At 41.0% G+C, this 14,976-nt stretch overlaps 1 protein-coding gene and 1 pseudogene across 6 annotated transcripts in view; one reads left to right on the top strand and one right to left on the bottom strand.

The window, feature by feature from the left end:
- The window catches only part of SMG1 (SMG1 nonsense mediated mRNA decay associated PI3K related kinase), a 101,246-nt gene that overhangs the window by 72,341 nt on the left and 13,929 nt on the right, over positions 1-14,976 (top strand). For all 6 annotated transcript variants that reach the window (XM_069570213.1, XM_069570214.1, XM_069570212.1 and 3 more), the window contains 14 exons: positions 489-737; positions 1,223-1,361; positions 1,445-1,554; positions 1,678-1,896; positions 2,628-2,818; positions 4,305-4,477; positions 4,614-4,893; positions 5,646-5,918; positions 6,154-6,388; positions 6,548-6,774; positions 9,237-9,387; positions 9,491-9,680; positions 9,856-10,325; positions 14,321-14,458. In XM_069570213.1, coding sequence (XP_069426314.1) covers positions 489-737; positions 1,223-1,361; positions 1,445-1,554; positions 1,678-1,896; positions 2,628-2,818; positions 4,305-4,477; positions 4,614-4,893; positions 5,646-5,918; positions 6,154-6,388; positions 6,548-6,774; positions 9,237-9,387; positions 9,491-9,680; positions 9,856-10,325; positions 14,321-14,458 — 3,045 coding nt within the window. The remainder of the gene's footprint in view (positions 1-488; positions 738-1,222; positions 1,362-1,444; positions 1,555-1,677; positions 1,897-2,627; positions 2,819-4,304; positions 4,478-4,613; positions 4,894-5,645; positions 5,919-6,153; positions 6,389-6,547; positions 6,775-9,236; positions 9,388-9,490; positions 9,681-9,855; positions 10,326-14,320; positions 14,459-14,976) is intronic.
- Positions 13,628-14,061, bottom strand: LOC138429087 (large ribosomal subunit protein eL33 pseudogene; annotated as a pseudogene).

Below are 14,976 nucleotides of genomic sequence, written 5' to 3'. Positions count from 1 at the left end.
GATTCTAAGTAGGATAGGTATGGGAAGGAGCAAGAGTTTGAACAAAGGAGACAGTAGAGCAATTGCTGAAGGGTAGATCTCTGGAATTAGGAAAGGGTCATCTAAATGTTTGTCCAAGGTCGTCTTGAATATGTGTTGTTAATTTTGTATTATGATTAAGTCATATTGGTGAATGAAATATGTACATGAATGAATGATAAATTTTTTAAACAGAATTATATGTTATAAAGAAATGAAACTTGGATGTTGAGCTTGAACCTCAAGAAAATATAACAGTAAACCAAGTTTTCAATAAAGTGATAATACCTAATTAAGAAAAAGATACGTAGATTGCAGTCCAGGAGAATTGGCTATTTGATGTGTGAGATTTACCTAGCTAGGTGGAGAATGCTGCTGAAAAACCAATTTTTAAAATACTACTTTATATTCAAGGTAATCTTTATCCTTGTTTAAGCAAAGTTAATCTTGCCTTAAAATTTTTTTCAAAGGCCCAAGATTCCTACCAAACTCCTCAGAATCCTGGAATCGTACCCCGTCCTAGTGAACTTTATTATAGTAAAATTGGTCCTGCTTTGAAAGCAGTTGGGCTTAGTCTGGATGTGTCCCGCCGGGATTGGCCCCTTCATGTGATGAAGGCAGTGTTAGAAGAGTTAATGGAGGCCACGCCCCCAAATCTCCTTGCTAAAGAGCTTTGGTCATCATGTGCCACCCCTGATGAGTGGTGGAGAGTCACACAGGTATGTTTTGTTCCGGGCTGTCGTCAGTATTATTCTTTGCCTGCATCCTGTCTTGTCTTGTTCACCCTCTTCCTGCAGCCCCTCTAGAATCGGTAGTTTGAGACCTGCATTTGAATCTTATGTTACATTTATTTTTATGAGGCATGGCCATGACTGTATGAAGGCAGAATGAAGGGGATTATGGATGAAATGAAAAGTGGAATAAAAACTTGAGAAAGGGAAAAACTAGAGAGACTGAAGAATAGTTGTTTTTTAAATCTTGCATTCTGTTGATGATTAAGTGGAACCAACAAGGACCTCAGTGTTGGATGCTGCTGCTCGCTGCAGTCTGTGATCACATGCGGCATCCCTGATGAGCGCCAGCTATTTATTTAGAAATAAGGGAGAAGGATTGTGGAGGCTTGTAAATTGTAGAGAATCAAGACCATGTTGGAAGGATATTTGCTAATAATGCCTAACTTGCTCCCCCACCCCCTCTTCTTTAGTCTTACGCCAGATCTACTGCAGTCATGTCTATGGTCGGATACATAATTGGCCTTGGAGATAGACATCTGGATAATGTTCTCATAGATATGACGACTGGAGAGGTTGTTCACATAGATTACAATGTTTGCTTTGAAAAAGGTAAAATTAAAGTGGACTTTTCATATAAAGGGTTGAATATATTTTCGTGAAAGGACAAAAATATAATGATTTGTCTTTTCAAGGTAAAAGCCTTAGAGTTCCTGAGAAAGTACCTTTTCGAATGACACAGAACATTGAAACAGCACTGGGTGTAACTGGAGTAGAAGGTGTTTTTAGGCTTTCATGTGAGCAGGTATGTGGTTTTCTCTTACAGCTCTTAGTGTACCTGTTAAATTAACAAGTCCTTTGGAATGAAAAACTACATTTTAATGAGGAAGCTTGTGGCAGAACTTAATTAAAAGTTTTCTGAAAACAGGTTCTACACATTATGCGGCGTGGCAGGGAGACTCTGCTGACGCTGCTAGAGGCCTTTGTATATGACCCCCTGGTGGACTGGACAGCTGGGGGCGAGGCTGGGTTTGCTGGTGCTGTCTATGGTGGAGGGGGCCAACAGGCTGAGAGCAAGCAGAGCAAGAGAGAGATGGAACGAGAGATCACTCGCAGCCTTTTTTCTTCAAGAGTAGCTGAAATTAAGGTGAGGCCAGTAATAATAAGTCATTTTCCCTTTTTTGTTAATAGTTAACAAGACCAGGGAATTCCTTGGTGGTCCAGTGGTTAGGACCTGGTACTTTCATTGCCAGGACCTGGGTTCCAGCCCTCCTCAGGGAGCTAAGATCCTGCAAGCTGTGTAGTGCCACCAAAAAAAGAAAAAGGTTAATAGGTCCATTAAAAAAGTAAGACTGTAATGGCAGTCTTACTTAATGGCAGTAAGACTGTAATAATACTGAAATGGCAACCAAGTATGGCAGTTTGCTGTGATCGTTTGCTAAGAAATGCTCACATGAAAAGACACAGTCACACTCCTGCATGGGAGGTGGGTTAATGATTTGAAAAATATTATGCCTCTTTTAGTAGACTGAATGTGTTTGCCAGTAACTATTTTAAATGTTCTTTAACTGGATTGTCTCCTTGATTTTGACTGGATAGTCTTGTCCTCCACGGTAGCCAGTGGTGCTGATCTTGTTTTGTGTGGCATGGTGGTAGCTGCATGTTATTGTGTATTGTGGAATTGAGTCTTCATTTATGGCCATGTGAATTGATTGCATTAGTTATCTTTATAAAAATGCGGGTGATCCACACTGGCTTTGTTGAGATTTAAGTATGATAGCATGTGCAGAACCTCCTTCTAACATGATCCTTTCGGCATACATCCTCATACCTCACAGTCGGCCTTATAAGAATCTTCCTAATTATGTCTTTTTACAGGTGAACTGGTTTAAAAACAGAGATGAGATGCTGGTTGTACTTCCCAAGCTGGATAGCAGCTTAGATGAATACCTGAGCTTGCAAGAGCAACTAACAGATGTGGAGAAACTGCAGGGCAAACTTCTGGAAGAAATTGAGTTTCTAGAAGGAGCTGAAGGAGTGGATCATCCTTCTCATACTCTGCAACACAGGTTTAAAACAAGTGTTGAACTCTTAATTTATCTTTATTCCATTAAGGAGAACTTTTGTATTTGTTTGAACATTACCACCTTGAATTAGAATTGTTGCAGCAACTCACATGAATAATCAAAGCTCTTGCAAGAACTGCAGTTTTTGAAGTATTAATAGAATTCACTAAAATTTTCAGCTTCATTGTATTTAGATGCTTGAGTTACTATGGGAGATGGTGGACATAGTGGTTAGAACCATGGGAGATGGTGGACATAGTGGTTAGAACCATGAACTTGAATTCAGAAAACCTGGGGTTTGGTTTTTTTCCTCTGCAGTTTGTCTGAATCCTTATTCATTTGTATGGTGGATTTTGTCCACATGGCCCAAGTTTTTTTGAGCTTTGATCTAAGTGAGAGTGAACCTCGCACAGAGTGGGTCCTGGTTCAGTGAAGGGTAGTTAAATGTGCAAGTGCCAGACACTGCAGGAGATGCTGAGATTACAGAGCTCTGTCTTCTGGTCTTCAAATAACTCTGGTAAATGTGATAGAATTTTGTTTAAAATGTTGTGAGTATAGTTAGGGGACTATCAGTTCAGTTCAGTCACTCAGTTGTGTCCGACTTTTTGCGACCCCATGAATCGCAGAACACCAGGCCTCCCTGTCCATCACCAACTCCCGGAGTTCACTCAGACTCATGTCCTTCGAGTCAGTGATGCCATCCAGCCATCTCATCCTCTGTCGGCTCCTTCTCCTCCTGCCCCCAATCCCTCCCAGCATCAGAGTCTTTTCCAATGAGTCAACTCTTCCCATAAGGTGGCCAAAGTACTGGAGCTTCAGCTTTAGCATCATTCCTTCCAAAGAAATCCCAGGGCTGATCTCCTTCAGAATGGACTGGTTGGATCTCCTTGCAGTCCAAGGGACTCTCAAGAGTCTTCTCCAACACCACAGTTCAAAAGCATCAATTCTTCAGCGCTCAGCCTTCTTCACAGTCCAACCCTCACATCCATACATGACCACAGGAAAAACAATAGCCTTGACTAGATGGACCTTAGCTTTTGAATATGCTATCTAGGTTGGTCATAACTTTTCTTCCAAGGAGTAAGCGTCTTTTAATTTCATGGCTGCAGTCACCAGCTGCAGTGATTTTGCAGCCCCCCAAAATAGTCTGCCACTGTTTCCGCATCTATTTCCCATGAAGTGATGGGACCGGATGCCATGATCTTCGTTTTCTGAATGTTGAGCTTTAAGCCAACTTTTCCACTCTCCTCTTTCACTTTCATCAAGAGGCTTTTTACTTCCTCTTCACTTTCTGCCATAAGGGTGGTGTCATCTGCGTATCTGTGGTTATTGGGACTATAGCGTCAGGATAACCAGAGGAGAAAAGGACATTTGAGTGGTGTCCTCGAGATTAAAAATGAGCTTACCAGGCAGTCCAGGTATAAGCAAAATGTACTTTTAGAGTGATGAAAATTCCCAGCAGTCAGTTAAAATTTTTTCCTTCCACTAGGTATTCTGAACACACTCAACTACAGACTCAGCAGAGAGCTGTTCAGGAAGCAATCCAGGTGAAGCTGAATGAATTTGAACAGTGGATAACACACTATCAGGCTGCGTTCAGTAATTTGGAAGCGACACAGCTGGCCAGTTTGCTTCAAGAGATAAGCACACAGATGGATCTTGGTATGTTAGATGTACATGTGAGCATGTGAGTTTTGTTGTCAATGTGTTAATGTGTGGAGTTCTGGTTTGTACTTCTTTCAGTGACTGCTGATTTGAAATGGCTTCACTGTAATGGATAATTATCTTTTACCAAAAGGTCCTCCCAGCTACGTGCCAGCAACAGCCTTTCTGCAGAATGCTGGCCAGGCCCACTTAATTAGCCAGTGTGAGCAGCTAGAGGGGGAGGTCGGTGCCCTCCTGCAGCAGAGGCGCTCGGTGCTGCGAGGCTGTCTGGAGCAGCTTCATCACTACGCAACTGTTGCTCTGCAGTATCCAAAGGCCATATTTCAGAAACATCGAATTGAGCAGTGGAAGACCTGGATGGAAGAGCTCATCTGTAATACCACAGTAGAACGTTGTCAGGAACTCTACAGGAAGTAGGTTGATCACTCTTGATTTTCTTTACTTCTCATTGGGACTGGAAGCAAAGTTGTGTTCACATTTTCAATTGCATAGTATTTCATTTTCTAAAAGAAATGATTGATAGATGGAATTTGAATGGAGTCACTTTCTTATGGTTTTAAGAGGGTTTAAATTCTTGTTTCGGAGAAGGCAATGACACCCCACTCTAGTACTCTTGCCTGGAAAATCCCATGGACAGAGGAGCCTGGTAGGCTGCAGTCCGTGGGGTTGCTAAGAGTCAGACATGACTGAGCAACTTCACTTTCACTTTCCACTTTCATGCATTGGAGAAGGAAATGGCAACCCACTCTAGTATTCTTGCCTGGAGAATCCCAGGGAGGGGGGAGCCTGGTGGCCTGCCATCTATGGGGTTGCACAGAGTCGGACACGACTGAAGCAACTTAGCAGCAGCAGCAGCAGCAGCAAACTCTTATTTTCCTTTATAAGACAGTGTTTTCTGTAATTAGTTAAAAATGTATCTCACTCTTAGATAAAATGTATCTAAGAGTGGTGGGTTCAGGTAAAGAGAGCTGAATTCACATATTGATTCTGTCACTCAAATCAGTTTTAGAAGTTACTTTTGCTCTTGAGACCTTTTCTGTAAAATGGAAATAATGATTTCTGCTCTTCAAAGTTTGAGTTTCAAATACAGTAGTCAGTCTTGTCTTTGTTAGTATTTTGTAAGGTATGAACTCTCTTTTCAAGCACCTCTTTCTCTTTTTTAAAGATATGAAATTCAGTATGCGCCCCAGCCACCCGCAACTGTGTGTCAGTTCATCACGGCCACTGAGATGACCCTGCAGCGGTACGCAGCAGACATCAACAGCCGACTTATTAGACAGGTGGAACGCTTGAAACAGGAAGCTGTCACTGTACCTGTTTGTGAAGATCAGTTGAAAGAAATTGAACGTTGTATCAAAGTTTTCCTTCACGAGAATGGAGAGGAAGGATCTTTGAGTCTAGCAAGTGTTATTATTTCTGCCCTTTGTACTCTCACAAGGTGAGTTAGCTGACATATCATTGTGACTGTTTCATTGTTCTGCAAACATTGGTGCTTATAGAGAGTTCATGTGTTTTTTGTTTGATCCCAAAATTAAGATATCCTTGTACTTTCTGTTAGTTTTGCCCAGTGTAAGACTGCTTTATTTTTTTTTTTTTCTCCCAGATTTTGAGGTATCCTATTTGTGTGGTTTCCACTAAGTCAGTTTCACTGTACAAATATTTATCTCATTCAGGCGTAACCTAATGATGGAAGGAGCAGCATCGAGTGCTGGAGAGCAGCTGGTTGATCTGACTTCTAGGGATGGAGCCTGGTTCTTGGAGGAGCTCTGCAGTATGAGCGGAAATGTCACATGCCTGGTTCAGCTACTGAAGCAATGTCATTTAGTGCCACAAGACTTAGACATTCCTAACCCCATGGAAGCATCTGAGGCTGTTCATTTGGCTAATGGTGTATACACCTCACTTCAGGTGAACACTTCTAAATTAGCTTAAATTTTGTAAGGTTGTTTTAAATGTTGAGTGTTGTATTTTTCATCTCTGGTTCTGAAAAGCAGTTTGACTTCAAGCTTTAATGTTGCTTTATCTAAACTCAGGAAGCATTAAAGTAGGTTTCTCACATATTTACAGGAATTAAATTCAAATTTCCGGCAAATCATATTTCCAGAAGCACTGAGATGTTTAATGAAAGGAGAATACACATTAGAAAGTATGCTTCATGAGCTGGACAGTCTGATTGAGCAGACAACTGATGGTGTTCCTCTGCAGACTCTAGTTGAATCTCTTCAAGCCTATTTAAGAAATGCAGCTATGGGACTTGAGGAAGAAACACATGCTCATTACATCGATGTTGCCAGGCAAGTGAATGCTAAGCTGTGCTGTTTTCTTGTGAGACAGTTGGGAAGGCAGATGGGTTTTAAGTCTTATCTGTCTTGGGCTGTGCTGGGTCTTCATTGCTGCTCAGGCTATTCTCTGGCTGTGGTGCGCAGGGGCTGCTGTGTAGTTGCAGTGGCTCCAGCTTTTCATCGTGGTGGCTTCCCTTGTTGTGGAGCCTGGGCTCTAGGGCACAAGGGCATCAATAGTTGTGGCTTGTAGGCTCAGTAGTTGCAGTTCCTGGGCTCTGGAGCACGGGCTCAATAGTTGTGCACGGGCATAGTTGCTCCAAGGCATGTGGAATCTTCCCAGATCAGGCATGCAGCCCATATCTCCTTTATTAGCAGGTGGATTCCTTACCACTGAGCCGCTAGGGAAGCCTCAGTAATACCTTTTTAAAAAAACTTTCATTTGGGGGAATTCCTTGGTAATCCAGTGGTTAGGATTCCGCGCTTGGAAAGGGTGCAGCTTCTGTCCCTGGTAGATTCTGCAAGCTGTATGGCATGGCTAAAACAAAACCAAAACAACATTTCCCATCCCCCCACTACCGCCCCAACCCCGCCCTGTGGGGAAAAAAATAAATAAATAAAAAATAATCCCTTTTATTTGGAAATAATTACAGATTCATAGGAAGTTGTATTTTTTTAAAAAACATTGTTCAGGGATATGTAGCCTTCACCCCTCCTTCAGTGTAGCATGTTGCATACCTGTGGTACAGTAGCAACACCACGAAATTGACTTTGGTACAGTGCACAGAGCTTATTCAGGTTTCACCAGTTACATGTGTACTCGTGTGTGCGGCTTTATTACATACACATACGTATTCTTGAAGGGCCATAGTTTTTACCATACTTGTGTTCACACACAAGGTGGAATGTGGTATGTTTTAAGCCAGCACTTGGAATTCAATGGGAGCATCCGTGCCAGTTTAGTCTGCTAATGGAGTATACACGTCACTTCAGGTGAACGCTTGTCAGCTTAAGTTTTATAAGTTTGTTTTAGGTATTGAACTTTGTATTTCTCAGCTCTTAAATCTAGGAAACCAATTTGACTTTGAAACATGTAGACCTTGAACAGTTTCTTCAGCCATGCAGTGTACCCAAAGCTAAACCCTAAGCCCCTTTGTCCCTTGTGATTCAGGGCCTCTTTCTTTGGCATTCTGTCTAGTTACTGTCAGAAAATATAATTGAGAGAATTGCAGTGAATTGACCCACCATACTTCCTCCCATGGGAAAATTACAAGATATAAGAAAGCAGAGAGAACAATATAATGAACTCCCATTTCACCACCTTCAGTAATAATCTGCACTGTGATTAATCCTGCCCCCCCCCCTTTTTTTTGTGCTCCTGGTTTATCTTGTTTAAATTGTACTGCTCTGGTTACTTTGAAGCAAATACCTTTTCATTCTTAAACTGCAGGAGAAATGTATATCTAAAATGTAGACTTATTTTCTTACGAGGTCCTTATTTCATAAGAAACAGTAACAACTCCTTAATGATTTCTTTTATCCTGCATTCAAAATTTTCCTATTTTCTCATGTTTCTTTTAGTTTTATCATAAAATTTAAAAAACAAGTGTAATTAGTATAGCATAAACATTTGTCAGCTAAATAATGAGATTATTTGTGGAAGAGCTTTATCAAAAAGTTCCTAGCATTATTTTAAAAGTTAGATGCTAGGTCTGTACACTTTTCTTTCTCACTAAAGTTCAGCCCTTACTTTCCCTTGATGTCTAATCTAGATCCCCTTTACTCTCAAAGGGAGGGATATTTACTTCCGTGTATGCACTGGGTGACAGACTTCATGTTTGATTCTGCTACAGCCTGAATGTATCTTGTGTTAGAGAAACTTTCTGGTAATCTAAATGAAAATTTTATACCATCATATAGCTCTTTTTCTATTATAAATTTCTCTGATAGCCTAAATTTATATAAAATGTTTAACATGGTGCTTGCACAAACTTGCATTAACACTATGCAAGTCTTAAGTTAATTATAATGTGAGAGCAAATTTCTCAAGACCTACCTTCAAACTGTGCATTATTCAAAACTCAGCATGCCAAAAACGATAGCTATTTCCATTCACTGTCTGTAGCTCACTCTGTCATGTGACTGTAGCGTGAAGATACTGGACAACTTTTGCTAGGTCCACCACCTTTAGAATTGTGTGCCTCTTGATTTTTTTTTTAATATTGGAAGTATAGATTATTTTATGTTCTGTATGTAAAGAGATACTGTAATATTTTACATAGTTCTTTTATAATTATCATAACTTCAGTTTGCATAAAATTTAATCACATGAACAATCGCTAATAACACTCCTTCCTTCATAAAAAGACTTTTTCCTAGACTCTGCATACTAGCTGTAAGACTTGTTGATCTTAACGTTTCCCCCCAAATATATTCCTGTTTAGGAATGGTTTTAACTCCTTTTTCTTTCCCTCTAGAATGCTTCATGCTCAGTACGGTGAATTAATCCAACCAAGAAATGGTTCAGTCGATGAAACACCAAAAATGTCAGCTGGCCAGATGCTCTTGGTAGCATTTGACGGCATGTTTGCCCAAGTTGAGACTGCTTTTGGCTTATTGGTTGAAAAGGTAAAGAATTGACCTGGTTTGATGAATAATGCATGTGTAGTAAAGTAGTTGTTCTGTGTTTGGAGAGTGGAGAAATGAACTTTCTTTTCTTTCATTTACATAGCTAAATAAGATGGAAATTCCTATAGCTTGGCGAAAGATTGACATTATACGGGAAGCCAGGAGCACTCAGGTCAATTTTTTTGATGATGATAATCACCGACAGGTGCTGGAAGAGATCTTCTTTCTAAAACGACTACAGACAATTAAGGAGTTCTTTCGGCTCTGTGGTACCTTTTCTAAAACTTTGTCAGGTAATATTTCACACTTAAGCCAGATTTGTACTTTGGAGGGAAATGGGATAGAGCAGGCTTAATTTAACTGTAAAGTAAAATCTTAAGCTCATATAAGTCTTCAGATTCTTAAGTTAGCATTATCACCTTATTTTAGTATTATATGAAATACTTAAAGAAAATTTTCCTTTTTTAGGATCAAGTTCACTTGAAGATCAGAATACTGTAAATGGGCCTGTACAGATCGTCAACGTGAAAACCCTTTTTAGAAACTCTTGTTTCAGTGAAGACCAGATGGCCAAACCAATAAAGGCATTCACAGCTGACTTTGTGCGGCAGCTCCTGATCGGACTCCCGAACCAAGCCCTGGGCCTCACACTGTGCAGCTTCATCAGTGCTCTAGGGGTAGACATCATTGCACAGGTGGAGGCGAAGGATTTTGGTGCTGAAAGCAAAGTTTCTGTTGACGATCTGTGTAAGAAGGCAGTGGAGCACAACATCCAGATCGGGAAGTTCTCTCAGCTGGTCATGAACAGGGCGACTGTGCTGGCGAGCTCCTACGACACTGCCTGGAAGAAGCATGACTTGGTGCGCAGGCTGGAAACCAGCATTGCCTCCTGCAAGACAAGCCTGCAGCGCGTCCAGCTGCACATCGCCATGTTTCAGGTAAGTATTTCCCTTCATAAAGGGGTAAGCCGGGAGATTACTATAGAAAAATATAAAGAAGAGAACATTTTAAACTTCTCAAATTGTGCCAGCCCGGAACAAACACAGCTTTAACATTGCCGTAACATTTCTCGTTTACGGAGTTGTGATCATTTTGTTTATAGTTTGTGTCCTTTTAATTAGTTTCCATCAATGTTTTATGGTTATGTTAGTGTTATCATTAAATATTATTTGTAAATGTAATTTCTTTTTCTTTCAATTGGAGTATAATTGCTTTACAGTGTTGTGTTCATTTTTGCTGTACAACAGAGTGAATTAGCTGTGCATATAAATATATCCCCTCCCTATTGAGCCTCCCTGTCCCCCACCCTGTATATGTAATTTCTAACAATTGAATTTATTTGTTCAGTTCAGTTCAGTTGCTCAGTCGTGTCTGACTTTTTGCGACCCTATGAATCGCAGCATGCCAGGCTTCCCTGTCCATCCCAGAGTTTACTCAAACTCATGTCCATCAAGTCAGTGATGCCATCCAGCCATCTCATCTCTGTCGTCCCCTTCTCCTCCTGCCCCCATTCCCTCCCAGCATCAGAGTCTTTTCCAATGAGTCAGCTCTTCACATGAGGTGGCCAAAGTACTGGAGTTTCAGCTTTAGCATCATTCCTTCCAAAGAAATCCCAGGGTTGATCTCCTTTAGAATGGACTGGTTGGATCTCCTTGCAGTCCAAGGGACTCTCAAGAGTCTTCTCCAACACCACAGTTCAAAAGCATCAATTCTTTGGCGCTCACCTTTCTTCACAGTCCAACTCTCACATCCATACATGACCACAGGAAAAACCATAGCCTTGACTAGATGGACCTTTGTTGGCAAGGTAATGTCTCTGCTTTTGAATATGCTATCTAGGTTGGTCATAACTTTTCTTCCAAGGAGTAAGCATCTTTTAATTTCATGGCTGCAATCACCATCTGCAGTGATTTTGGAGCCCCCCAAAATAAAGTCTGACACTGTTTCCACTGTTTCCCCATCTATTTCCCATGAAGTGATGGGACCGGATGCCATGATCTTCGTTTTCTGAATGTTGAGCTTTAAGCCAACTTTTCCACTCTCCTCTTTCACTTTCATCAAGAGGCCTTTTAGTTCCTCTTCACTTTCTGCCCTAAGGGTGGTGTCGTCTGCATATCTGAGGTTATTGATATTTCTCCTGGCAGTCTTGATTCCAGCTTGTGCTGCTTCCAGCGCAGTGTTTCTCATGATGTACTCTTCATAGAAGTTAAAGAAGCAGGGTGACAATATACAGCCTTGACGTACTCCTTTTGCTATTTGGAACCAGTCTGTTGTTCCATGTCCAGTTCTAACTGTTGCTTCCTGACCTGCATATAGGTTTCTCAAGAGGCAGGTGAGGTGGTCTGGTATTCCCATCTCTTTCAGAATTTTCCACAGTTTATTGTGATCCACACAACAAAGGCTTTGGCATAAAGCAGAAATAGATGTTTTTCTGGAACTCTCTTGCTTTTTCCATGATCCAGCGGATGTTGGCAATTTGATCATATTCCTTGTGTACTGGCTAACTTAATTATTTCCAAAGTGACATCTTGTTTCCCTGAATCTCTAAGTTCTCTGCATACATCCTGTCATCATTTGTGAACTGTTTTTAAGAAGCCCATTTTTGTCCTTGTTTGTTTCGGGGCAGTACAGGCTTTGGGAGTGAGATAGATTTGGATTTGGGTATATGAACTTACCTTTAACCTCCCTTAAGATATGATTTCCTTACCTGTAGAATGGGGACAGTACTCTCTAAAAGGTTGAAGACTGTGAATTAAAAATGATGATCTGGGACTTCCCTGGTGACACAGTGGATAAGAATCCACCTGCTAATAATGCAGGGAACACGGATTTGATCCCTGGTCTGGGAAGATTCCACATGCCTTGGAGTGAGTAACTACTGAGCAACTAACTACTGTGCGCCACGTGCTGCGACTTCTGAAGCTTGCGTGCGCTGGAACCTGTGCTCTGCAACAGGGGAAGCCACTGCAGTGAGAAGCCCATGCACTGCAACAGGAGAGAGCCCCGCTCTCAGCAGCTAGAGAAAGTCCGCGCGGCAGCGAAGACCCAGCGCTGCCAAAAATAATACTTTTTTAAAAAAAGAAAAAAAAAAAAGGTGATCTGTGTAAGATAATAAGCACAGTATAAATTATAGATTTTTTTCTTATTTCTTTACTTCAATATTGTTAGTAGCTTCAGTCAGGCGGACTCATGGGGTAGCATTGGGGCTGTAGTATCAGGGCTTCTGATTTGGCCCAAACATTGGTTACTTTGTATTATTTATATTGAAGCCACTTCCCCAGAGTGGAGTTGGTCGGGCATGGAACCAGTGTATTTTTCTCTTTGCAGTTTTATCAGTTAGCTGGTTTCTTAGCTCATAAGTTAAGAAAAGTAATTTATTCAGATTCTGAAGTTGCATTTGTTATAGGTTAGCAGTCCATCTAGCACATCGGGATTTTTTTTTAAATAACATCTATTTTGAAAAATCTTTTATTTATTTACTGGCTGTTTTGGGTCTTTGTTGGCTGTGCGCTAGTTGTGAAGAGCAGGGACTGCTCTCCATTTGTGGTGCACAGGCTTCTCATTGCGGTGGCTCCCCTTGTTGCAGATTACAGGCTCTAGGCACACAGGCTTCACTAACTACTGCACAGGCTCAGTAGTTGTGGCGCACAGGCTTAGTTGCTCCACAGCATGTGGGATCTTCCCAGACTAGTGTCCCTTGCATTGCCAAGTGGATTCTTAACCACTAGACCGGCAGGGAAAGCCCCACATTGGGCTTTTCTTGGCATTTATTTTACTTCAGAAAAATAATGTTGAAAAGGTTTATTTAATACATATTAGAGTTTATTCATTAAAAACTCCTCCATATAGTTATATGGAAAATATTATAAAAGTCCTTCCAGTTTTGTTCATCTGAACACATTTTAAGCTAGCACAATATATAACTTTAAAATTTCAGCTCATATGTCCCTTGGCCTTCTGGGGCCACCTTACAGCATACAAGATGCACGCCAAAGATGGCCTGACCCTCTGCCAGCAGTTGCCTGCACCTTTCTGTCATTCTGTCACCTGCAGATTCACTAGAGAATTCTTTCTTCTCTGCTGCCATTGTTTCTCTCAGTTACTTGCTTAGCTCCCGTGCTGGGCAACTCTTCTACCTACTGTGCTTGTTCCAGCCTCTGAACTGGAGATTATATTTTCGGGGGATTGTGTAGGAAACTTTTACTTAGACTGGGGAATGCCTTCAGAATTGCTATTTATTTTATTTTATTTTTTTTCCCACACTTTTATTTATTTTCAAGAAGTTTAAATTCTCGAAGGGTACAGCATCACACGAATTCTGTGTCCAATGGCCTTAGCAGGAAGGTTGCTTCGGAATTTGGCACGAACCATGCCACTGTTTCCATGAGCTCGAGTGATCTTTCCCCAGATTACTCTGGTTTTGTTAGGTTTTCCACCAGGAGTTACTGTGTTGTTCTTTGCTTTGTACACATAAGCACATCTCTTGCCTAAATAGAATTCAGTTTCATCTCGAGCATATACACCTTCAGTTTTCAGGAGAGCAGTGTGTTCCCTTTGGTTCCGTAGACCCCGTTCATAGCCAGCAAAAATTGCCTTGGACCACAGCCTTCCAGACATATTTGTCGTTTTAGAAGTCCCGTTCCCAGCAGGCCTTCACAGGGTCCAAGATGGCTGAAAGAGTCAGAATTGCTATTTAAATACTGCATATCAGTGATCCAAGAAATTTATCAGCCGTTTTCTACCTCAGGAAATTTTCCATCTGGTTAATTCTTTTATTGTGTTTCTGTTGCTCTTCCCCGCCCACCCTGCCCTGCTGCAACTGGACTTTTTACCTCCTCCCCCAGTCCTCCCGCAAGTCCTTCCCCTAATGTCACTTCCCCTCTCTCGGTTTTTTCCCCTGCTTACTTTATTACATTTCTTTTTCTTTGAACAGTGGCAGCATGAAGATCTCCTTATCAACAGACCACAAGCCATGTCTGTCACGCCTCCCCCTCGTTCTGCCATATTAACCAGCATGAAAAAGAAGCTCCATACTCTGAGCCAGATTGAAACTTCAATTGCAACAGTTCAGGTATGTTTTGTCACCTCCTCCTTCTGGCACATCTTACTTTTAGAAATGACCTCCACTGTGGTGAAGTGCTCTGTTCAGTCTGTCCTTGGCTTTTAAGTCACAGGAACTTTAATACCTTTCTCACTTTTATTTTTAATTTGTGTCTTTTTTTTCTCATCTTCCGAAGTAACTGAATCTTAGCAGTATATTTTGAACCAAGAATAGAGACATACTAAATATTTCAAATTTTTAATGAACTATTTAAGAATTTTTAATGGCTATTACTGTGCCATTACACATTAACCTTGGTAATGGTAAAAACTTGAATACCAAATTTGTTTTCTGAAAGTCTGGCATATTATTAATATCCATGAAGCTTAGGCCTATCTTCCTTCTATTGTGTAGTTAATGGAATTTTGTGGTACCAAAAGCAGCAGAACATTTTTCTAAACCATTATTTTTGACTTTTTTGGGGTTACGTCAGCAAAATATTTACTCTCACCTTCTGTCTTTAAATAAGAGAAACTGGTCTTGATGAT

The sequence above is a fragment of the Ovis canadensis genome, chromosome 24 (genome assembly GCF_042477335.2).
Source record: "Ovis canadensis isolate MfBH-ARS-UI-01 breed Bighorn chromosome 24, ARS-UI_OviCan_v2, whole genome shotgun sequence".
Taxonomy (NCBI): domain Eukaryota; kingdom Metazoa; phylum Chordata; class Mammalia; order Artiodactyla; family Bovidae; genus Ovis; species Ovis canadensis.
This window is presented reverse-complemented; position numbering and strand designations above follow the sequence as displayed.